The sequence below is a fragment of the Octodon degus genome, unplaced genomic scaffold, assembly GCF_000260255.1.
Source record: "Octodon degus isolate 3935 unplaced genomic scaffold, OctDeg1.0 scaffold00148, whole genome shotgun sequence".
NCBI classification, from domain to species: Eukaryota; Metazoa; Chordata; class Mammalia; order Rodentia; family Octodontidae; genus Octodon; species Octodon degus.
Genome location: NW_004524724.1, coordinates 4,470,689 through 4,493,542, shown reverse-complemented (window position 1 = coordinate 4,493,542; position 22,854 = coordinate 4,470,689). Strand labels below are relative to the sequence as shown.

Genomic DNA, 22,854 nt, shown 5'->3' with positions numbered 1-22,854 from the left:
TGGCCACACACACAAATAAATAAAAATTTAAAATAAATAAATAAATAAATAAACGGGCGCGTACTATGATCTGTGCGTGATCACTGGCCTCTCAAATACACGTGTGGGGATTTAGGAATAAAAATACTCAGGCTGCTGAGATTGCGAATCATTTATTTTACCTTCAGAAAGTGGACTTTTTTTTGCTGTTGAAGTACAAGTATTAATTAAACCTGTGCATGAAGTAGGTCTGGTTTGCCACATGCCTGGCTCTTAACTTGTGGTTGTCTTATCTTGTGTTTCAGACTTCTCTCTTGGGAAGTTGTGCTTCTGACAGGAACATAGTGCTGTATGATATGAGGCAAGCTACTCCCCTCAAAAAGGTGAGCTTCACTTTAGCCTGGGTTTTATATGATTGGTGGGGCTTTCCCCTGTAAATGAGTGTTTTGCAGAATTAATCTTTTTTTCATAGAGGTGGTGATCATCTCTCAGCTCCCCTTGTTTTTGAGAGAACCATGAGTTTCTTTGTGTCTTCCATAATGCCAATGAATTTTAAGCGTTTAGTACTTACTGCAAATTGTTCAGCAAAAGATACTGTACCTTATTACTTTGCAATGTAATAATTCTTTGGCCCCGTTATTATAGGACATTTCCAATATTCTGTTTCCAGGTTTTAAAACTCACGTAACGGCTTTATTAGTTTAATTACATACTGATGGGTAATAGTTTGGTATTTTGTTAAACAGGTGTTGTGTGGTTCAAAGTGGTAGACTTCCTGTTCTAAGATGGTCATTCCAAAAGTCAGTATCCAAACTGATGCAGCCTTCTGCTGACTCTCAGAAGGGAGGGAAACTCCTGTGCCATCATAGCAAGCAGGTAGAAAGTCCATTTCAAGCTCTAGGCTTGTGAGGGCCCGAGAAGGCTGGGTCTCACCACTTACTGAGTCCCTTGTCCCAGTTCACTTTAAAAGAAGTGCTTCCATGATGTTTGTTCAGAGTAACTTTTGTAACATACAGTGGTCTTCAAAGTTTTGAAAGTTGAATGATTTGTTGATATTTGAAATAGGTAAATAGGATAATCTTTCTAAAGTCCTACTTGAGTTGACTCATTCATGTGGTATATTGAGAAAACCCTAAAAGTAAATGGGTAATTTACTACCTTACATCAGATCAGTAAGAATAAAACATGATACATTTAGCAAAATGCCATCATGAAATATTTCTTTAATAAGTGGTAATTTCTCACCCCCTCCCCAGGATTCTTTTACTTATTTATTTCATTTTTGTATTTAGTACAGGGTCTCACTACACAGCTTGGACTTGTAGTGATCCTCCTGTTTTCAGCCTCCCCAGGGCTGGGATTACAGGCATGTTTTTCTTCTACCTTTTCTTAAGTATGTTCTCCACTGGGATAATTCTTTCCCATAAAGAATAGTGTAAATATGAGAGGGGTTCTGAGAGTGTCATATCCTGTCGTAGACCTTCACATACAATAGAACAGCTGTCCTTCCCAAAAGAGCTGCAGCATTGCGTTAGAGGCACCGTGAACACCAGGTCTCATAACGTAGCTCACCTCCTACTTGCCTTTTGAAACACTTCATCTGTACCGTAACCCTAAGCTCATCCGTCATTAATTTTGCCCCTAATTTGATAATTCATAATTTATTGCTGTATTGTTTGTTACCTGTCTTACTCTTCTCGCGTTGCTGGGACAAATACCCAACACTCAAAATGAAGGAAGGAAAGTTTTATTTAGTTCACAGTTACTGGAGGTTTCAGTCCATATTCAGCCGGGTCCAAGGCAGAGTGGCACAGGGCAGAGAGCAACCTTTCATGGCGGCAGCAAAGAGCAAGAGCACAGAGAGAGTGGCAACAGCTCCAGCAGCTAGCTTCTCTCCCTTCCTTACATTGTAATGCAAATTACCTGCCCAGGGCAGGTGCAGGATCCACACCCACAACAATCAATCACAAACTCCTGAAGCTGCCCCAAGACTGTATGAGGCTTTGGGGGGACACCTAGACACAAACCATAACATTATCTTTTCTAAATGTCTCATTTTTTTAAACTAAACACTTAGCTATTTGAAATTCCGTGACCAGGAATTTGCCATTCTACCTGTGTTCGTGACCAGGAATTTGCCATTCTACCTGTGTTTTATTCAAGAAACAATTTTTAGTGTATTGTTTTTTCATTGCTCTGAGTGTGGTGCACATACTAGATACTTAGCAACTGTTTTCTCATATCAGTGAAGAAAGGTAGCAGGATGAAGTGGAGAGTGTTTCAGAGGTAATTGCTGTCAGGGTAGTGGGATGACGTATGCTTCCTTCCCCAGGTTATCTTAGATATGAGAACAAATACAATCTGTTGGAACCCCATGGAAGCTTTTACGTTCACTGCAGCAAATGAAGATTATAAGTAAGTTTCTCTCTTTTAAAATCTTATGTCTAAGCCAGACATGGTACCACACACCTGTTAAACCAGCACTTGTGAGGCTGAGACAGGAGTCCTACCTAGGTGACTTAGACCCTGTGTCAAAGCAGAACATTTGAGGCCGGGGACAGCTGTGGCCCGGTGAGATCTTGAGTTCAGCTTCCAGTAATTTAAAAAAAAAAGCCTTTGTCAGGACTTGTTCAATTACATGTCTTATTGATGTTTTTTTTTTTTTATTTTTTTTTATTTGTGTGTGTGTGTGTGTGTGTGTGTGGCCAGCTCAGCCCACCGGGGGGCGGGGCTGGCTGGCATGTGGTGCTGGGGTATTGAACCCCGGTCCCTTGTTTTGCTAAGCTTGTTCTAAGTAGGTGCTTTAGACCACTGAGCCATCTCACCAGCCCCTCATTGATGTTTTGTTAGGTGTCAAACACCTGTCGCCTGCCTGTTTTTTTATAAAATTTTCTCAGAATCCATCTAGCCTGTTTTGTTTATAGATTAGCTGTCTTTATGCCACAGTGCCTGACTTGAGTAATTCTGACGGAGATCTTGTGTCACTCTGTTTTCCATTGTCTGACAAAATGCCTGAGAGTGGTAGGTCAGAGAGGAAAGGTTATTCTGGCTCATGCTTTAGAGGGGCCAGTCCATAGTCAGTTGCTGCCACTGCTCTGGTTTTGTAGCAGCATTGAGGCACCATGGTGGAAGGGCATGGCCAAGGAGAGCTGCTCACCTTGTGATGGTGGCCAGGAATGTGAGAGATGGTGCTGGAGGACTTGGGCCTCCTGCCTCTGTTCATCAGGCCCAGCCTGGGTGGTGCCACCCACATTCAGAGGAGGTTTCTCCCTTCTGTTTGCTGTCCCACATGCTGTCTCCTGGAAACACCCTCACACACACCCAGGAGTGCGCTTTATTTGTGTGTTAGGTATTTCCTAGTCCAGTCAAGTTGTTAAGATTGACCATTACAAACCTTATGGCTCAAAAATTGTGGGCAAAAATTTTTACTACCTAGCCCTTTATAGGAGAAGTTGGATAGTTTCTGGTATAGGCCATAAATATGGCTGCATCCATTTTTGTTGTTTTTGTGAGTGTGGTGGAGATGGCCTGAGCTCACTTTGAATTTCGAGAACAGAGCTTGCTAAGTCACCGCCAGGCGAGCTACCTGCCTTCCTACAAGGACGCTGATGGCATTCGTGAGTGCACTCCTTTGTGACCTCAGTCTGCCAGAAGCCTTGCCCTCACACACCAGCCTCGCACCGGGGGTTAGATTTCAGCAGGAGTTTGGAGAGCACAAGCATCAGATCTAACACATCAGTGCTTTTCGTAGAGACCGTGTCAGTTATTTGCTGGCCTTAGATTAGGTTTAGTGAATGTTTGCCTATTACTAGGTTGAGGTGTGGTGTATTGGGTAAGATACCACAGAACTGGTACACCCTGCCCATAGCCTCTGGGGGAGTGGTGATTATGTTCAGTAGGTTTTACTATCGAGAGTGATAACTGCACTTAAGGTGATGTCTGCCAGCTCTTTCTTTCATTGTATGTAGTTAGTTTTTGTGTGTCTACGCAGATATTCCAGTTTCATACTAAGTATGCTTTGTATCAAGTATTTTGTTTCTTTTTTTTTGGTAGTGGGAATTGAACTCACAACCTCACACTTGCTAGGCACGCATTGTGTCACTGAGTTACACTCCCAGTGGTGTCAAGTATTTTGATGTGAGGAACTTGGTTGTAATGATGCTCTGTTTTCTTACTTTTGTATTATCTTAGTTAATTCGGAAAACCTTTTTTAGCTTTTTTTTTATTTATTTATTTATTTATTTATTTATTTTTTGGTGGAACCGGGGATTGAACTCAGGCCCTTGCACTTGCCAGGGAAGCGCTTATTCCATTGAGCCATCTCCCCAGCCCCTTTTTAGCTTTTTAAAAATTATTTTTAATTAGTACAGAATCTACAGGATCTTACTACATAAATCGAACTTGCAGCGATCCTCCTGTTTTCAGCCTCGCAGGTGCTGGGATTACAGGTGTGCACCACCATGCCCAATCCACACCGGGGATTGAATCCCAACTAAGCAGGCGCTTTAGTCTGCTGAGCTATGTGGCTGGCCCTTGGAATACTGTTTTTAGCTGTTGATTAGGAATTTTTACATCTTCAACCACAAAGCCTTGTTTTTATCAATTTTACGTAAGATATAATTTTCAAATTTAGCATACTCTTTGAAAAGCTATGCTCACTTTTAATGTATCACTGATAGAAGAATAAATAAATAAGACTGTTGGAAGTGACTTTGCAGCTCAGGCTGGGCCTTGACAGTGCCCAGGCCTGTGGGTCTGACAAGCATTTAGAGGAATCTGTTCAGATTTAGTCTAATCTTTCTCATTCAATTAAAAATTAAATGTTAAAAACTCAAATGTCAAGATTTTTTAAACATTATTTATAAAAATAAAGTTGTAAAATGTTAGCCAAATTGCTCTAACCCAGTTAAATATGTAGTTATTAGAATGTTTTCAAAGATCATTAATTTGAGTAAGGCTTATATGCTATTTGAAATATCACAGTACTAAGCTTTGTATAGTAGTCTCAGTTTTATTTGAAAAATACATTTGAGGGCTGAGGAGATAGTTCAGTAGTCTACGTGCCTATCTAGCTAGCGTAAGACACGAGTTAGATCCCTGGGACCACATGCCATGCTAGCCTTGTAATCCCAGTGCTGAGGAGGCTGAGAGTGGAGGGTCACTAAGAGTCTGAGCTGTGTAGTGAAACCCTATGTTGAATAAATAAATAGAAGTTTTAAAAATTATATAACACAGTGAATTTTGTTTGTTTGGTTGGTTTTTTGCAATACTGGGGATTAAACTTGGGACTTTACGCTTGCCAGACAGGCACTTATGTCGCTGAGCTGTCTCCTTGACCCCTGATTTTTATGTTTTTTTATTACATTGCACTAACAATTTCCCTGGGTGGTGGAGTTAAGTTTTATACTGTCGGGGCCAGGGAGATGGCTCAGTGGAATAAGCGCTTCTCTGGCAAGTTCAAGGGCCTGAGTTCAATCCCCGGTTCCGCCAAAAAAAAAAAAAAAGTTTTATACTGTCCTTTTGATGAGTGTTTTTGGGTTTTTTTTCAGTGAAACTTGTGTTCACAGGGAGGAAAGTGTGCGTGTGTGAGTGTGCTCTGCAGACGTAGTAACAGCGGTTGGCATTTCCTGGCCCCCTGTGTGTAGAGTGGTGCTGGTCGTGTGGCTGTCCCATCTGAGCCGAGGATCTTCTTGGCGTCTTTCTCAGCACTCACGCCAGGTGTTCCAAACCTCCACAGCTTGTACACGTTCGACATGCGCGCTCTGGACACCCCCGTCATGGTGCACATGGACCACGCATCTGCTGTGCTTGACGTGGACTACAGCCCCACGGGGAGGGAGTTCGTATCTGCCAGTTTCGACAAATCTATCCGCATCTTCCCTGTGGACAAGAGTAGAAGCAGGTAAGTGAGCACTGTTAGGCCACTTCGTTTGGTCTCTGGCCCGCTGTCATTTGTCTTTTCTGAGGGGTGGCACATGTCTGTGACAGGCTCACGCAGGTGTGGTTGCCTCCAGTCTCAGCATCCAGCATCCGCCTGTGTGCAGATGAAAGTATGAGCCATATTCTGGTGTGTTTCACTGTGCAGGACATTACCTTTCTTTATCGATTGGCCAGGGAAATAGCTCAGGGCACAGCACCTGCCTGGCAAGGGTGAAGTCCTGAGTTTGATTCCTGGTACCAATGAAACAAAAATTTATTGATATAAGAACTCAGTAGCCTTGGGCTGGCCAAATAGCTCAGTGGATTAAAGCTCCTGCAAGCAGGTGCAGGGGCCGGGGTTCGATCCCCAGGCCTGCCATGCTGGCTCCACCCCGGGGCATGCTGAGACAGCAGTTGAGCCTGGGTGTGGTGGCGCGTTCCTGTAATCCCAGCTCTTGAGAGGCTGTAAACAGGTGGATCACTATGAGTTGCATATAGTAGTGAAACCCTGAACACCCTGTAGACCCTCCCTAAAATACAAAAGAAGAAAAAAGAATTTAGTAGGCTTATATTGATTTGTTTTAATTTCAAAATTGTTTTTAAGTGCTTTGTAGTAAACTTTCTAAAAAAATTCAGTTTGATAATCTAATATATGTTGAATTAATATAGTTTAAGGATAGTTAATATCTTCTGTTACCTTTTTATTTATTTCATTTCAACCAAAGTGAAAAAGGAAAAACGAGTTTAGTGTCATGCTTCTGCTACCCCTGTTGCACTCGAGACTGTGCTGCCCGCGGAGCGGCCCTGTGGGTTGGGGCGGCCCTGAGTGGGTTCCAGTGCTGAAGCCTTCCAGCGCCAGTGTGCAGCCCGCAGCCAGACTGCTGCGCCCTGTTACTCAGCACAGTGTGCATTTGCTAGGGTATAACGTGTCTCACGTACGAGTGATTTATAGGAAATGGAGGCCTGGGGAGGGGTTCAAGGCCAATATAGTTGTTGACTTTTTGCTCAACTGGCAGGCTTTCAACCCACCTGCTGCATAAAGTGCAGCCTGGAGGGGAGCTGGGGTGCACAGTGCGCTTTTTAATTTTTTATGTATTTATTTTTTTGTGGAACCAGGGATTGAACTCAGGCCTTTGTGCTTGCCAGGCAAGTGCTTATTCTACTGAGCCATCTGCCCAGCCCCATGTAGAGCGCTTTGGTGACCTGGGATGCAAGCACAAGCCAAATTGAAGCAGCTCTTCCCATAGGAATGCTGGTAAAGGGTTGTGGTGGTGTCCCTCACGCTTCAAGATAGGGCCACTTCCACTTTAATAACCACGTGTTAAAAGATGTAAGAATGATGTAAATGAATTTCTCTAAAATATAGTTTAAAGATACGCACATCTGTATGTAACTAACTTGGTTGAGTGTCCTGATCTTGCCTAATAAAATTCTATTTAATTAGAAAGTGGACTTGGTGGCAGGTAATAGAATTATTGGAAGTAGCAGGAAAGAAAGAGAAGAAGGCATAGGATGTGGGAAGGAAGGAAAAGCTGTGCCAGGGGTGAGAGGTAGTGTCTGTGCTGGGGCAGTGGGGTGATGGAGTTGGTAGCCAGGCTGCGCGGTGCCCTCCTGAGGGTTCTGCGGCCTCCAAGGAGTGTGGTAGAAGGAGGTGACTTTGGGCCATAGTCCCTTGGTGGTCACATGTCCCAGAGTTTGAGCAGAGTGGAATTTGCCAGCTTTGCCCCAGCTTGAAGTTGATAGAAGAGTACTGCTTGCCTACTCTAACAGTAAGCAGACAGACACAGTGACTTGGTGTGGCTGGGACCCAAGGACCCGCAGCTGGCTTAGGTGGGGCTAGGAAGGCCAGCCAGCCAGCGGTCAGGTCCTGCTACAAGTTCTGGCTCATGTCCTTCCAGAATGGTATTCAGGGCTGCATCTGTCCCATTCTCTTGTGTTTTCTCCTCTGTGGTTTGGAGGTTTTGCAATCACAGTCCTAATCCGAGTTGCTTCCTCTTCTATTTACATAAAATGCTAGTCACAGTGACCTTTGCCTTCATTTACTTGAAAGCCAGTTCCAGTTTGTTTCCATGGCCTGCTCACGTTTTCTGTGTTACAGCCACTCTGACTTGGTTTGGGCAGCTCTGGTAGATCTGCACTGTTTAAGTGTTTTCCTTCAAGAGACACTAAGTAGAATACAGTGTATGTTTAAAGTGAATTCTTAAACACTGTTAAATCAGTATTTGGAGGTGGGTTTCATTAAATATTTGCTAAACAAAATCAATAGTATTCACATGGATAAATTAATTTGACTGTGTACATGAAGAACCAAAGTTTTTAAAATAAAAAAAAGAATAAAGTTTTTTAAAATGGGTATGTCTCCTTGTATTGGTGACTTTTAATGAGTTTTCTAAATCTGGCATGCATATCAGCAAGAAGAACTCTGCATCGTGTACATTGGGCTTCTAAGTTGGTTAAATGACTTACCATTGGATTTGACTGGTCTAACCATTGTTTTTAATATTGCTGAAACCTGGTTAAATTTCTGTACATTTAAATTCATATTGCTCTCCAAAGGAGCCTGTAAGAGGGCAGAAATTACATATCTTGGTGCGCTGTTTTGTTTTGTTTTATGATTGTAGTCCTGGCTGGCCTTGAACTCACTATGTAGTCCAGCCTGCCCTCCAGCTTGCAGAAATCCTCGTGCCTCAGCTTCCCAAGTGCTGGGATCACAGATGTGGGCCACCACATCTGCCTTCCAAGTTTTGTACTAACAGAACATTGAGGAGGAGGACAAAAGGCACTATGTCTCATCTGGGTTTCCTTGTAGTAGGCTGATCTTTCTAACCATCCTCCCCTTTTAAAAAGTACGTTTCTTGGGTTTTTTTCTTAGTGCTTGCAGCACCTGGTGTGGCAGGCTGGTGGGAATGAGTGCATAGGTCCTCCGCAGATGTCGATCCTGTTTGATGGCTGCTCTGGGCTTGCTTTTATTGTACATAGTCTTTTGGGCCTGTTGCCCTTCTCTCCTGAAGCCTGCAGTCTGAATCCTGTGATCCAGATTGGGGAGTTTATTTCTCCACAAGTCTCGTCTTGTTACTTTCCTGACCTTGTCTTTTACTTGCTTTTTAACGTGTTCCCAACACTTCCCAGGATAGTGTCTTTCGTGAATTCACTTAGCGAGTTTCAGAGTCTTCTCGAAGAGGCATGGTATTTGTCAGTTCCTTTATTAAATGATTCTTACCTCAGCTTCTCACACACTTGGGGAGCCCTCCCTTTTTTCATACATGCAAGTCAACTTTCACTTCAGTAACCCCCCCCCCCCATGGGGGGTTGCACTGAGCCACATTCCCAGCTTTTTAAATTTTTTTATTTTTCTTTCAATTTTGAGAGAGGGTGGGTTTGAACTTGTGCCTCCTCTCAGCCTCTTTGGGTTCTGGGATAACAGGTGTGTATCACCACACCTTCCTTCAGTGAAGCTTTTGCCCAAGCAAAAATCACGTCAGGTTCGCATTTTGGGATATGCTCTTTGAGTACTTTGCATCTCTTTTGTTTCCCTGTTTAAAAGGGGATTGTGCCAAGGAGATAGCTCCATAGAATAAGCACTTGCCTGGCAAGTAGAAGGTCTTAAGTTCAATCCCTGGTACCACAAAATAAGTAAGTAAATAAATAAAATAATTTTAGGCCAGGGAGATAGCTCAGTAGAATAAATGTAAGCACTTGCCTGGCAAGCGCATGGGCCTGAGTTCAGTCCTCGGTTCCAAGAAAAAAAAAGTGAGTTATGACAGTTGAGCTCACCCTAATTGGCATGGTGAGGACTTATTTAAGAGTAAGCTGTTTTTTTTTCTGGATGCAAGTTCATTTAGTTAAAAATGATACTTTATTTGCATTTTATTCTTTCCTTTAATGAAATTTTCTGTGCATCTGGTTTTGATCACTTACTGGATTATAAATTTTCTTCAGACAGGAATGTTTTTCCTTGATTAGCACTTAGCATAGAACCTTATTAGTTGAATTCAATAAAAATAGCTTGAAGCGCATTTGAATTTGTCTTAGAACTCAGACCTATGCCAGGCACTGTGGCTGATGGGCAGAGCAGTCCTGTGCCCTCAGCCTCAGGTCCCACTTCCCCTCCCCTGCAGGGAAGTGTACCACACCAGGCGCATGCAACACGTCATCTGTGTGCGCTGGACAGCAGACAGCAAGTACATCATGTGCGGCTCTGACGAGATGAACATCCGCCTGTGGAAGGCCAACGCTTCTGAGAAGCTGGGTGTGGTAAGGGAACCATTTTCTTTGATTTTCATAAAGCAAGTTTTAGATTTCATTAGGTATCATTTGTTCTGTGGTGAAGAGATCAATTTGAAGTACTTGAGGTATTTTGATCAAATTGATGGCACTAGGACAAGATACGTTGACAACAAAGCAAAGCTTTTTTTGGGAAAGGCGCCTGTAGACTATTCATTCTGATATTGGTGATATTTTCTCCTCTTTGCTTCTTTGGTCTCCTTGAGCAGGAGGGAGGAGTTGGATGAGATGCTTAGATCTAACTGCATGTTGCTTTTCTGCTAGGAGTAGCCCCTGGGGGTGACAGTTGCGTCTCCCTCTGAGGGTGTCTCAGCGCAGACACCGAAACACTGTAGACTGAGCACACAGGCTTCAGATTTGAAAAGGATTCAGGGAATATTATCATTGGCTACCTACTGGTTCCTCTGGCCGTGAAATTATAGCTTATTTTTTTATTTGTTTATGCTTTTTCAAAAGTATTTGGTTGTTGCCGGGTCTCACTGCACAGCCTGGGCTTGTGGTGATCCTCCTGCTTTCAGCCTCCCCGGCTCTGGGATTACAGGCATGTGCCACTATGGCCCAGATTTGGCCAGCTCAGCCCACCCTGGAGGTAGGGCTGGTGCAGCTTGTGCTGGGGACTGAACTGTGGTCCCTGCACTTGCCTAAGCTTGCTTAAGCAGGCGCTTTAGTGTGCTAGCTATCTCACTGGCCCTGTCCTGCATTTTTTATGAGAAACACATAATGTTTACATCAGGGAAAATATTTAAGAAGGAAGATTAAGTGTGAACTATTTTTTAATTAGCTCTGGTAGAAAAAAAATTAAGGTATACTAAGCAATAACGAATAACAATTCTAGTTCCAATTAATGATTGGTAAGTATTGCACTATGTCTAGGTTTTAGTTCTTCATTAAATATTCCTATAATTTGCATCATACTCAATATTTGTTAACCAGTTGTTATGGAATCCAGTACTTTTTTCTGTTGCATAATTATTTTTACCAAGAAAATGAATCCGAGCTTTTCTGTTTCGCCTCAGCGCTGCAGCCTGGCTTCACCTGCCTATACTTATTTGGTGGCATTGGCTGGAGGTTGTGTGCAGGATGAGTCCCTAACAGGACTCTGCTTGGTGCAGCACTTTGGAAACTTTGGGTGCGTGTCCTCCTCGTTTTAGCTTTACGTGCAGTGGGCAGCGCCTGGCTTTGTTGTATGGAAAGAAAGCAAAGAGCACCCTCCTCATTCAGATTCCAATGTGTGCTTTTCAGCTTGCGTCCCGGGAAAGAGCGGCCCAGGAATATAACCAGAAGTTGAAGGAGAAATTTCAGCACCACCCTAACATCAAACGCATCGCTCGGCACCGGCACCTGCCCAAGTCTCTCTACAGTCAGATCCAGGAGCAGCGCATCATGCGAGAGGCGCGCCGGCGCAAGTACGCCTTGGGTGTCGGGATGGTGGGGCGTCAGCGCACTGGCCCCTGCTCTAGGCCCTCGGGCCCACGGGGAACCTTCCAGGGAGCAGCGCTGTGCTGCTGTGGGCAGAGCTGCTTCTTGGACCAATTTGCTAGGAGAAGAAAGCAGGAGCAGTCTGCAGTGTGAGAGTTAATTCCTGCATTCACTTCTGAGGATAGGGCTAAAGGATTAGTGGTGAAAGTGAATTAGCAGACTAAGAAAACATTCATTGTATTTAAAGTGAATTAGCAGACTATATATAATAGCAACTATTGCAAGTAGAAATTTTAAAATGATTTTTTTTCCTTTCTTAATGTGTTTAGTATAGGATCTACAGACAGGGTCTCACAACACAGATTGGACTTGTAGTGATCCTCCTGTTTTTAACCTCCCAAGTGCTGGGATTACAGGCACATGCCCAGTCTCAATCTCCATCTCAGTGTGCCCCAGAGGTGGGGCCGGCACAGCACACTAGGGTTTAAACCTGGGTCCCTGCATCTACTCAAGAGGGCGCTTTAATCCACTGAGCTGTCTGGCTGGCCCTTAAAATGATTTCTAAGGTAGTATAAGATAGTGCGTATTTTTTTTTTTTGATAGTGCATATTTTCTAAGTGAAAGAATTTTTTAAGTGAAAGAATTTGAAGAATTTATACATAGTGCACATTTCTTAAGTAAATTTCTAAAAGTACATTTCGTCACCACATTTGAGATCTCATGTTTTTGTTTTGCTGAGATGGAGTCTGGCTATGTTGCTGAGCCTGTCCCAAGCTCCTGAGTTCCAGTGACCCTCCTGGCTCAGCGTGCGTCCGTCCGGAGTAGCTGGGATGGCGGCACTCCCCCGCCAGCAGAGTGCCAACACTGCATGTGAAGAGCGCCTCCTTCTCCGAGTCTCTTGAGGAGTGTTCTCTTTGGAGCGCTTGGGTGCACGCAAAGTGTTACAGAAACATGAAGTCAAGGCTCTGCTTTTAAAAATAGGCTGTTGCCTTTGGGTAGATGTCAGGATTGAGTCAGCAATTGTGCAGACTTGAACTTGGTAAAGAAAACTGCTAGGTAGTAGACAGCAATGAAGTGAGTAACAAAAGTTGATTTCTACTCAATTGCTACCTTGTACCGGTTCCTGTAAGAAACATTTAAAGCATAGTTTTCCTATGGCAAGAACAGAGGGTGCTTTGACTAGGTGGCTGTTGTATCATCGTCCTCATTCTACCCTCTCTCCAGGGAGCTGAACCGTCGGAAGCACAGCAGGCCGGGGTCTGTGCCAGTGGTGTCGGAAAGGAAGAAGCACGTGGTCGCAGTGGTGAAGTAGCACGCGGTGTCCTGGTCCTCAGGCGTGGTCGCCTCTTACCTTTGATTTGGGAACTCTGTATATAAATAAAAGCACTGGCTCTAATTTAATGATAAGCATTTCAGTTAGGGGATCGTTTCCTCTCGCTGCCGGCTGCTGAGCCGTCTCTCTCCGCTTGAAGTGTGGCTGATCTCAGGGCGCACTGCACTGTTGCTCAGGGAACTGTCACTTTAGGCACTGCCTAAACACCCAGCTGCCACAATATGATGTTTGCCTGGTGTCGTGTCTAGGTGCTTAGAGGTGTTGGCATGAAGATGAGTGCCACCTGTTGCGTCACTGGCACTACCTGCTGCTGCCACTTGGTTTCCATAGTGATGTCCCGGTGACTTGCATGCTGCAGAGCCTGCTGTTAGACGTGAGCAGTTTCCTGTCATTCATGCCTCTCCTAGTCTAGAAATGGAGCATGGTTGTGATGTGTAACTTTAAAGCTCCAACTCTTACCGAGTCTAATGCACAGAGGCGTCTCAGCAGGTGAAGTAGTCAGGGTAGAGCCCTGAGGCAGCACACAAGGGTGGTGATGCCATGCGAGTGTTCCGGGGCGTGGGGAGACAAGGCTGCAGGGCTGGCGGTGCCCCCCACGGGCCTCGCTGTGGCGCCCGTGTCAGTCTGCCGCTCCTCAGCCCTTCGCCCCATGCTTTACATGGTTTCCCGAAGAAAGAAGGGGAAACCTGAGAAATGGCTGGAATGGGCAAGAGAGGACAGGCCCAGACAGCGTGGTTTCGGATTCCTGGTCAGCACGGGTGTTTGAGCAATGGAGCCAAAGTGGCCCAAGAGCCCTGCAGTCCACAGTGCAGAGGGAAGAGGGGAGTGGGAAGGGGGGATTTTCTAATGAGAGTCTGTATTCTTTGGCTTGCTGGTGTTGTGGTAACCCTGGGGGTGCTAAAGTGTGTGTATTTTAAAGCAAAAGCGTTGTGGGTTAAGTCGGGCAAAGAGCCCAGCTGCGTGATCAGGCGCACTACTTCATTTCGTCAGTGGCTGTGCACTTGTTTTAAGTCAAGGGCGACACCTGCCTCGCCTGGATCGGATCTCCTCCCAGGCCCTGGAGGCTGCGACTGGAAATGAACTCTGTTTTACTCCAACCCTTACGTTTCACCACGCACAGACACTCAAGTCCGGCCGTGGATTTTATCAGTAGTAGTCACCAGGCAGCGTGTGCTTACTGAACTCAAAACGCTGAAAGTGCTTTGAATGCATTGAGCTGAAATTAATTTTCCTTTCATCCTGTAAGAGCCCCAAAACGGAGCCTTAGTATGATCTGCTCTTATTCTCTGCGGACTGTCAGAGCTCAGAGGCTGTAATGCATCTCAGAGAAGCCGGGATGGCTGACAACAGAGAGGACGCCTCTCCTGGCCTAATTCCCATGATGTGCCCACACCAGGAAATAATCAGTTTGGGACCAGCTTTAAAAATAAGCTTGAACCAGCTGTGTTGACCTGCACTTCGGAGGCCGAGGCAGGGTGATGGCAAGTTTGAGCCCAGACTACAACATACTAGTGTGGTGAGACCCTGTCTCCGACAAATAGAAAATGAAGGGCTAGGGGTGTGGCTCTGCAAGGTACCCTGGGAGCAGTCTCCAGTGTCACAAAAATGATTTTATGTTCATTCCTCCCTTGCACTTATTAAATAAATCCTCTCTCACAGCAACTAAAAAATAGGATGTTGTGTGGATTGGTGATCATTTGGTGGCAAGGAATGACGTTTTCTGCAGAGCAGCACGAGAATGGGAGTCGCCTAAAACAACAGGATTTTGGGTACAGTTGCGGACCCCACACTGTGGACTGGGGACCCCGCTGCTCCCACCCTCCTGAAGTTCCTGGGGAGGATGGCTCACTGGCTGTGAGGCTTCAGCTCTGCTGTGGACACTTGACCGCCACTGCGCACATCAGGAGGGGACTCTGGAGGGGTGCCTCGGGTAGGAACCCTGCAGATGCATAGTACGCGTGTAGTTAAGTTTCCAAAGAAAGCACAGTGTCAGAGCAGAACTGTGACAGGCAATAGGACATGGGAAACAAAAGTGTGCTTGGAGACATCCTGCTGAACTGACGAGGGTGCGGCTTGCGGAGAGGAAGCGCACTGCAGGCCCTAGCCCATCTCACCCATTTTCCTAGCTGCAGCTGAGGCCTCCAGGGGGAGGTGGAGGGCCGTTCAGTTGCAATGTCTCCCAGGCCTGGGTGGGGACCCCAGGGCCGTCCTCTCTGCACGACATCTAGCCAGCCCCTGGCTCGTTTTTGCCGCAGTGGCGGGCCATTCCTGGTCCTTAACCTAGAGGACTTGGTGATGAGTTGGCCCACACTGAACCCCGTGAGAAACCACCTTCATGCCCACCCCAGTGGTATCTTCAGACCTGGCACTGCTGCAAGCCCTGCAGCCAGGCCGCCCTGTGTCCCTCTTCCAAACCTAGTTGCAGTCCCAGCTTAAGTGGCACCACAGCAGGACACAGTCTGCAGGCTTCATAATTACCACAAAGGGAATTTTATCTACACCTCTGCATGGATTAAATAGAAGCTCTGGGCAAGTGTTGCTGTCTGGCTCACACTTCAGGAAGTCTTGCTTTGTGTGATTGGTGACAGTTTTTTGTTAGTTTTAACACCTTGAACTTCACGAAGAAGCCAGTTTTCCCGAGGGTTCCTTAATCACAGCCTCGCAGTGTTAGGTAAGTGGAAAAGTTCCCTCGCAGGGAGGGTTATGAGGGAACAGGACCCCGTACTGTCATGTGAGGGTAACACATTCCTCAAAAGACTCGCTCCAAGGATTTGTCATTTTTAATTTAAAAATTCATTTAGATTTACATGTATTATCACATTACATAGAATCCCAAAGTTTCAAGCTCAGACATCTCTAGAACAAATATGAGTCTAGTTTCAATTCTATACAGAAATAGGTCAGGAAATTAATTTGTAAGAAGCAATCTTGTTAATGAGATTTCCAGGTGAAATGTGAAGCTCTGAATAGCATTATCCAATCTGATTTATAATGAATGAATTCAATTTCAATTGTAATAAAAAAATTTCCTCTCCATCCATCTGGGACTTGCAAATCATTGTCGTTCATTTTATGAGAAAAAATGGGAAATATTTCCTAGAGGAAATACATATTTAAAATAATTTTACTAATCACATTTTGTTTAAATAGAGTAAATAAGGTAGAAGAAATTGTCTTAAATCTGTGCCCCAAAATTACCTGTTACACTGATACATGACTGCAGGCGACACCATCCCTCAGATACAGTCATTTGTGGAGTGAGATGTGTGTATAAATAGGGCTGCCTGCTGAGAGGTTGCAGGCCTAGGCAAAGGGGAGTCATTGCTTCAAGACCAAAGGAACAAGGCTATAGTCCCAACACTCAGGAGGCTGCAGCAGGAGGATTGCTGCGAGGTTGAGGCCAGCTGGGCTGTTGAGTGAGCTCTAGGTCAGCGTGAACTTCGTAGTGAGACCATGTCACAAGAAGTCACACACACCTACCTCTCTGAAGGGAGGCCTGGGCCTTTGTAGTTTGAGTTGGCCAGGGGAGGTGACTCGGGCAGAGGTCCTTTCCTGGACTCCTTGGCTAAGATGTTCTCTCTTCCCTACCCTAAGAGTCTGAAAAGTCCCCCAGAACAAGAATGGAGACTCATAAGTAGGAACGGCCCTGTTGGAAGCTACATTCATAAGGTAATTAGTGCATTAGCTTCAACTAAGCGAATTTTGTGTCTGGAATCTTTTCCTTACTTGATGGGGAGCCTTGTGGTGGTGCACACCCATAATCTCAGTGCTCAGGAGTGGGAGGCAGGAGGATTGCCATGAGTTTGAGCCCAGCCTGGGCCACAGAGTAGGTTTGAGGCCTTGCTGAACTATGTAGCACGACTGTTTTCCCTCGAGTTAGGCTCCTTGGGTTCCAATCCTGGCTTTGCCAATGGCAAGGACCAGAACCTTGGGTGCAGCGGTCAGCCTCTACCTCTGAGTGCCTGCATTTGGTCAATGATGGTAGTACTCATCTCCCAGGGTTGAGTGAATTTAATGAGTTAATTTATGTCAAACACTTAGCACCTATATATTATTAATGCTGTGCAAATATTCGCTATTCTTAAACACAGCTTCTGGGCCACATGGTGCAGATGAGGAAACTGAGGCAGGGACTAGGTGGTTTATTTTGATTTGCCTGACAGCTAGCACGTTCCTGGAGAGTATGGGGCTGACAACGGTCATCCCTTACTGAGCAGCAGCAGTCTCCAATCAAGAAATGTTTCATAAAGCTTCCATCACTGTCCGGAAATGGCGGTAATTACGTATTACACAGGCATTGTGAGATTTCAAGAATAAAGGGTGCAAAATACCTATCCCAGTACATAGCACACGAAGCTCTCTGATGCCAAGCTGTATTATTCTCCATACTCGGGAGTGACGGCTCTAACGCTTTCCCTGGATTGCAATAATCTGCTCTCGCCTTTGCCTTTGTGACCCTTTCACCACAGCTTTGTGACAAGATATTCTGTTCTCCTCACCTCTGATCCCTGTCGTGCAGTCTCCCCAGAAGGCCGGCAGACTCCTTCCATACCAGCCCCGCGGTCGCTGTGTCCCTGCAGATATTGAGAAGATAAACAGAACTGATCAGAATGTACTTTCCAAACACAAAGTCTTGTGCAGTGGGAGTTGCCAGACAGAATTAATATAAAGAGATATCTGTAGGACTTTAGGAAAACCTGAACGTCTCACATGCTTAATAACTAAGATTGTAGATATGATAGAAATCTGTAAGAAGCGTGGAGAAGAAGTTTATTAAAGTCTAGAACAACTGTGTCATTCCTCTGTAAACAGCATGTACCTTCTTTGGATGCTACAATAAATGAAAAAGATGGTTACCATAGTGACCGTTAAACTGTGCCCTTGGTCTAGCAGAAGTCCGTTTCAATCCAGTGGAAGAGAAAGGATTTTGCCCTTAAGGGATATTCACAGATTATTTCTATCAGTTGTGATTCAAATTATTAAAGCTCAAATGTTAAACCTACAAATGCTGCATTTTATGAAGACTTCTGGTCAAATGTATTTTAGCATCTGTGTGCTAACATTAAAAGCTGCTATCATTTTGCCTTGGAAAAATGTATTTTTAAAGTTCTTCTCCCCCAAGATATCTTAAAATTTTTCCTTGAATTCTACCACACACTTGGCTTCATTTTCTTTGAAGCTCAGATTTTCTATTTTTCAGTCATTTGCCTGAGCTGACATGCGTCACAAAGGACACAGGAGCACAGGAAAACTCTTTTAATAACTCACAGTAATCAGTCAGCAGAAAGAGCTGCAGATGGTAATATTCAGATACATATATAGTCGTTTAATCTGTTCTTCAAAACTCAGAAAGTAATTACAAATTCCCAGCCAGGAAAATCTGCGTGTCGATGCAAGCGCTGGCTGCAGGGAGAGATTTGTCAAGGTTGAGCTTATTTTGTCTGATTGGGAAGATAGGTTCTGGGGGTAACAAAGAGGAAGCTGGATATATATATATATATATATATATATATATATATATATATATTGAATTCTATGTCATCACTCTTCCTTGAAATATTGCTGCATAAATCGAATTTTTGGGTGTGATAACTTCAAAGAGATTTGCACTCTCCAGAGAAATAACCTCGCTGCTGTCCCTGAGCCGGGGATCTGGTCACAACCTTCCTTTGCACAGGCCCCATCTTACCCTGTGCTGATGGTGACTGTGTTTATGTTATTTTGCGTGTGTATCTGTGTGTTTTTGTAAGCATGAACATCTAAAGGAAAGGAATAACGGAGGAAAACAGAATCCGCAAAATTATTATTATTGCCTTAAAAAAGCAAACGACCACCCTAGACCCCCGCGTCTTTCTCGCCAATGTACTAAAACCAAATAAGTCAGTATGCAGCAGATCTCTTAGGATCTCAAGAGAAAAGCCCCAGATCAGTAAGGACAGAACATAGAGCTGGTGAAATAGTTCAGCAGCGTAAGGGCCTGCCCAGTAAGCGCAAGGTCCTGAAAAAAACCAAAAAACCACAAAACTTTAGGGGCCTGGGGAGATGGCTCAGTAGAATAAGCGCTTTCCTCGTAAGGGCGGACCATCAGTTTTCTTTCATCCGCTTTTTTGTTCCCGGGATCCACCTCAGGACCTCGCGCTGGCCCAGCAAGGCTTCTGCCCCTGCGCTACCTCCCCAGCGCCTGCTTTCTTCTTGGGACGGGGTAAACTCATCGACACTCTTCGGTGAGCAGACGGTACGCGAGCCCCCCGGTGTTCGTGTCCTTGTGCACTACGGTCTCAGAGGCTTTTCTCTAAGCACGTCTTCGCCATCTGTTGAGGAGCAGCAGGGCCAGCAAGCAGCCCACCCCTGCCCTCCCCGGCACTCCCTGCCCCTGCAGGTGGGGGCGCCCTTGCACCCGCTCCTGGCCGTCAGGCAGGAGCAGACGTTTACAGAGAAGTCTCCGGGAAAACTTTTCCTCCCTACTAAGAAAGCGGATAAGGCCTGTGCTTTCCTGCCCCCACCCCCTTTGTCTTCAACATGAACGTGATGTCTGGTGCTACGGTAGTCATTCTGTGGCCATAAGTCCAAAAACGTGAGGCTAAGAATGGACAGGTAGGAGAATACTGGGGAGGGGACTCCAGCTCCCCTGCTGTGCCCTGGCTTCCAGTTCTGGGAGGCAAATCCTCACTGGCTAAAGCCGCTGTTCCCTTGAGTCTCTGAATACTTAGAACCAAGAAAACGCCCTTGCGTGGACTTTTCCAAGAGTGGGAGAGAAGTGACCGTTGGCGTCAGGTGCTTAGCACCACCTCGGCGTGTGTGGTCGACACAGTTCGAGAGTCTCGCTTAACGTGACACTCACTTTGACCGGTTCGGAGATGAGCCAGTCACGGGGCAGGAGAAGCGCTTTAGTCATTCCTCTCTAATCGGCTCAGGTCCCCGATACAGCACGTTGTCGTCGGTAGGATTCCTACTTCTGCTCCAGGCCCGCGTCCCTGGGAAAGGGCCTCTGCCTTCACAGGCGACATCCACGCTCTCCGGTCGGGTGAGACCGCCGCCCAGCAGCCCGTGCGCTGCTGCAGTTTCTGGGCCGGCAGCTGCGCCCCATCGAGTGTCTATCAGCTGCATCTTCTGCCGCTATCAGGTGGCCCGAGCGGGCGCGGCCCTCAGGTGGCCGGGCCCGGGTGTTCAGGTTAACGCCACCTGTCCTGGGCCAGTATTTATCAGATTCTCCACGGATTCTGGTTTCCGATTTGCATGTTGGGTCATTTGGTAAGAATTACCCACCGCTTTGTTTTGAACTGGGACTAGATTGATACAGCACGCCATTAACCGAGGTAAAATGTGCAATCGCAGTTCCACAGTGTTCGCATTTTGCAGTCATTGTGTTATCAAGCTCAAAAGCACTAGCGTGAGCCAAAAGAAAACCCTGGATCCATTGAGCCATTAATGTGCCTCCTGTCTGTGGAATGACTGCCTGCCTTGGGAGTGCTCAGATGCAGGCAGCCACACAGTAGGCCAGCACTCGCGTGGGCTTCTTTCCCCCGCAAAATGATTTTGAAGTTCCTCCCACTCAGAGCACGGATCTGGGCTACGGTTTTTTCATGGCAGTCTAATATTCCATCATATTCATGTGCCGTAGTTTGTTATCCATGCGTCCATTGATGGGCATTGTGGTGGTTTCTACTTTGGGACTTTGGGGAATGGTGCTGCTGTAGACTGCTATTTGCTTTACTGTTTTAAAGACTTTGCCAATGTACCCAGGAGTCGAATTATTGAGTTAGGTGGTAATTTTATCTTTATCTTGTTGGGAAACCACCCGTTGTTTTCCACAGCAGCCGCCCCATTTCTCACACCTGCCAGCAGTGCACTGAGCTCTGATTTGCACCCTACCAGAGCTTGTGCTTTCCTTTTTAAAAAATTACTTACTTATTTATTTTTTTGGTGGAACTGGGGATTGAATTCAGGCCCTTGCCTTGCCAGGTAAGCACTTATTCTACTGAGCCAGCTCCCCGGCCCCTTTTCCTTTTTTTTTTTTTAAGTGATCTCACTTTCCTAGTGAGTCTGAAATGGTACCTCATGGTGGTTTGTTTGTTTGTTTGTTTGTTTTTGGTTGTGGTATAATTTGATCTAAAATTTGGTGTTTTGCCCATTCTTTGCTGTATTAGTACACGTGCGTGCACAGTGTCTGCATCCCTCCTCCCAGCCCCTCCGCTTCCTGCCCCTCCACCTCTTGGCTGCTGCCCCTTGAGAACAGCTTCCCTCCCACTCCCGACTCCTGCCTTCTTTTGCTCTCCTTGTTCACTCTGGTTCTCTTACATCCGAAACCCCATTGTGGTTTTGACTTGCATGAGGAATGACTGCAACTTTTCACGTGCTTGTTGCCCCATACGTTCTCTTCAAACAGATGTCCAGGCAGTCTCTGTGCTTTTTGTCTGCATGGGGGATTGGATCCCAGGCTTGGCACTTGCCGGGCAAGCACTTTCTGCTGAATTGTTTTTTCTGGGTACAAGCCCCTTATCAGACACAAGCCTTGCAAATATTCTGTCCTGTGGTACATTCTGTCTTCAGTTTCTTGATAACATCCTTTGAAATGCAAACATTCTTTTTTAAAAAAAATTTATGTGTGTGTGTGTGTGCGCGTGTGGCCAGCTCAGCCCACCAGGGGGCGGGGCGGGCTGGCATGTGGTGCTGGGGATTGAACCGCGGTCCCTGTGCTTTGCTAAGCTTGTTCTAAGTAGGTGCTTTAGACCACTGAGCCATCTCTCCAGCCCAAACATTCTTATTTTTGATAAAATCAATTTGTCTAGTTCTGCTTTTGTTGTTTATGCATTTGGTGTCCTATCTAAGCATTCACTGCCAAGTTCAAGGTCGTGAGGATCTACCACTGCTCTCCTCTGAGTTCTGTGGCACCACATACTTCAGTGGACTTAGCGCCATGTGACTGACCTAGGAGAAAAGTGAGCCGGCGTGAAGTCGCGAGCTTTGCTGCCAGTGGAGCTTTTCCACCTCCGGGCTCTGGCACCCGGCGCTGGAATGGGGCTTGCTCGCGCGCGCGCGCGCGCGCGTATCACCTGGCCTTTCAGCCCCGCCTTCACAGCCAAGGCAGCAGCTGAGCTAAGTGAGGATCCGGCAGCTTCGCAGGGTCAGAGCAGCCCTTGGAGGATGTAGCATTTCTCGCTAAAGGGAGGCCTGCTGCGTGAGCCAGTCCTTGCTGGAGTGTGGATCTTGAGGCCCCCAGCCCCTGTGGCAAAGGCTGTCCCGACAGCTCTGTCTGCATGTGGTGTACACCAGCAGTCAGGTCCCGCAGGTCTGCAATTGGGTCTTTGAGGCATATCCTCACGGGGTTCATGACCCTTGCCCTGTCTCTTCCCTTTTGTCTTCTTGGCTGTAATATGAGTGATCCTATCTGTCAAATGTCCTGCTGTGTTGTGCTGCCTTGGCTTAGCCTTGCCACAACTGGCCAACCCATCGCAGAATCTACAAACTTGGGAGCCCAGGTGCAGCTTTTCTCATCCCAAGCTGTTAGTAGGGCATTTGGGATAGTAACGGAAGCTGACTTCCCCCAAAGCCATGTAAACTCATCGACCTCCTAAAGGGCCCCAGTGATGAAACCCTCCATCAGCCAACAAGGTGGAGCCCCACCTGTAAGGCCTTAGGCGAGCTTAGACTTGAGCAGCAGCATGTGTCAGAACAGGGTGTCCCGCCTGTCTTGTACTCTGAATCACTGCTACAGAGACAATCTGCAGTGCATCAATGGTTGTAGCTGTCCTACTAGCCCGTTTGAAATTCAGTTTCATTGTTTATCTTTTTTTCTCTTTAAAATTAAAGGAAATGACCAGCAAGAACCCTTGATTCTGTCCAACAAACAAAATTTGTCTGGCGCTCGTTGAAATCACACGCGAGTCAGATGGTGCTTAAGCTTCTCTTTATTCTTCTCT

General features: G+C 45.9%; 1 protein-coding gene across 1 annotated transcript in view; it reads left to right on the top strand.

The window, feature by feature from the left end:
- Dcaf13 (DDB1 and CUL4 associated factor 13) overlaps positions 1 to 13,744 on the top strand; it is a 27,978-nt gene extending 14,234 nt beyond the window's left edge. The window contains exons 6-11 of the mRNA XM_004642254.2: positions 285 to 362; positions 2,312 to 2,394; positions 5,717 to 5,881; positions 10,017 to 10,152; positions 11,425 to 11,588; positions 12,826 to 13,744. Coding sequence (XP_004642311.1) covers positions 285 to 362; positions 2,312 to 2,394; positions 5,717 to 5,881; positions 10,017 to 10,152; positions 11,425 to 11,588; positions 12,826 to 12,913 — 714 coding nt within the window. The 3' untranslated portion in view covers positions 12,914 to 13,744. The remainder of the gene's footprint in view (positions 1 to 284; positions 363 to 2,311; positions 2,395 to 5,716; positions 5,882 to 10,016; positions 10,153 to 11,424; positions 11,589 to 12,825) is intronic.
- Positions 13,745 to 22,854: the final 9,110 nt, after the last annotated feature.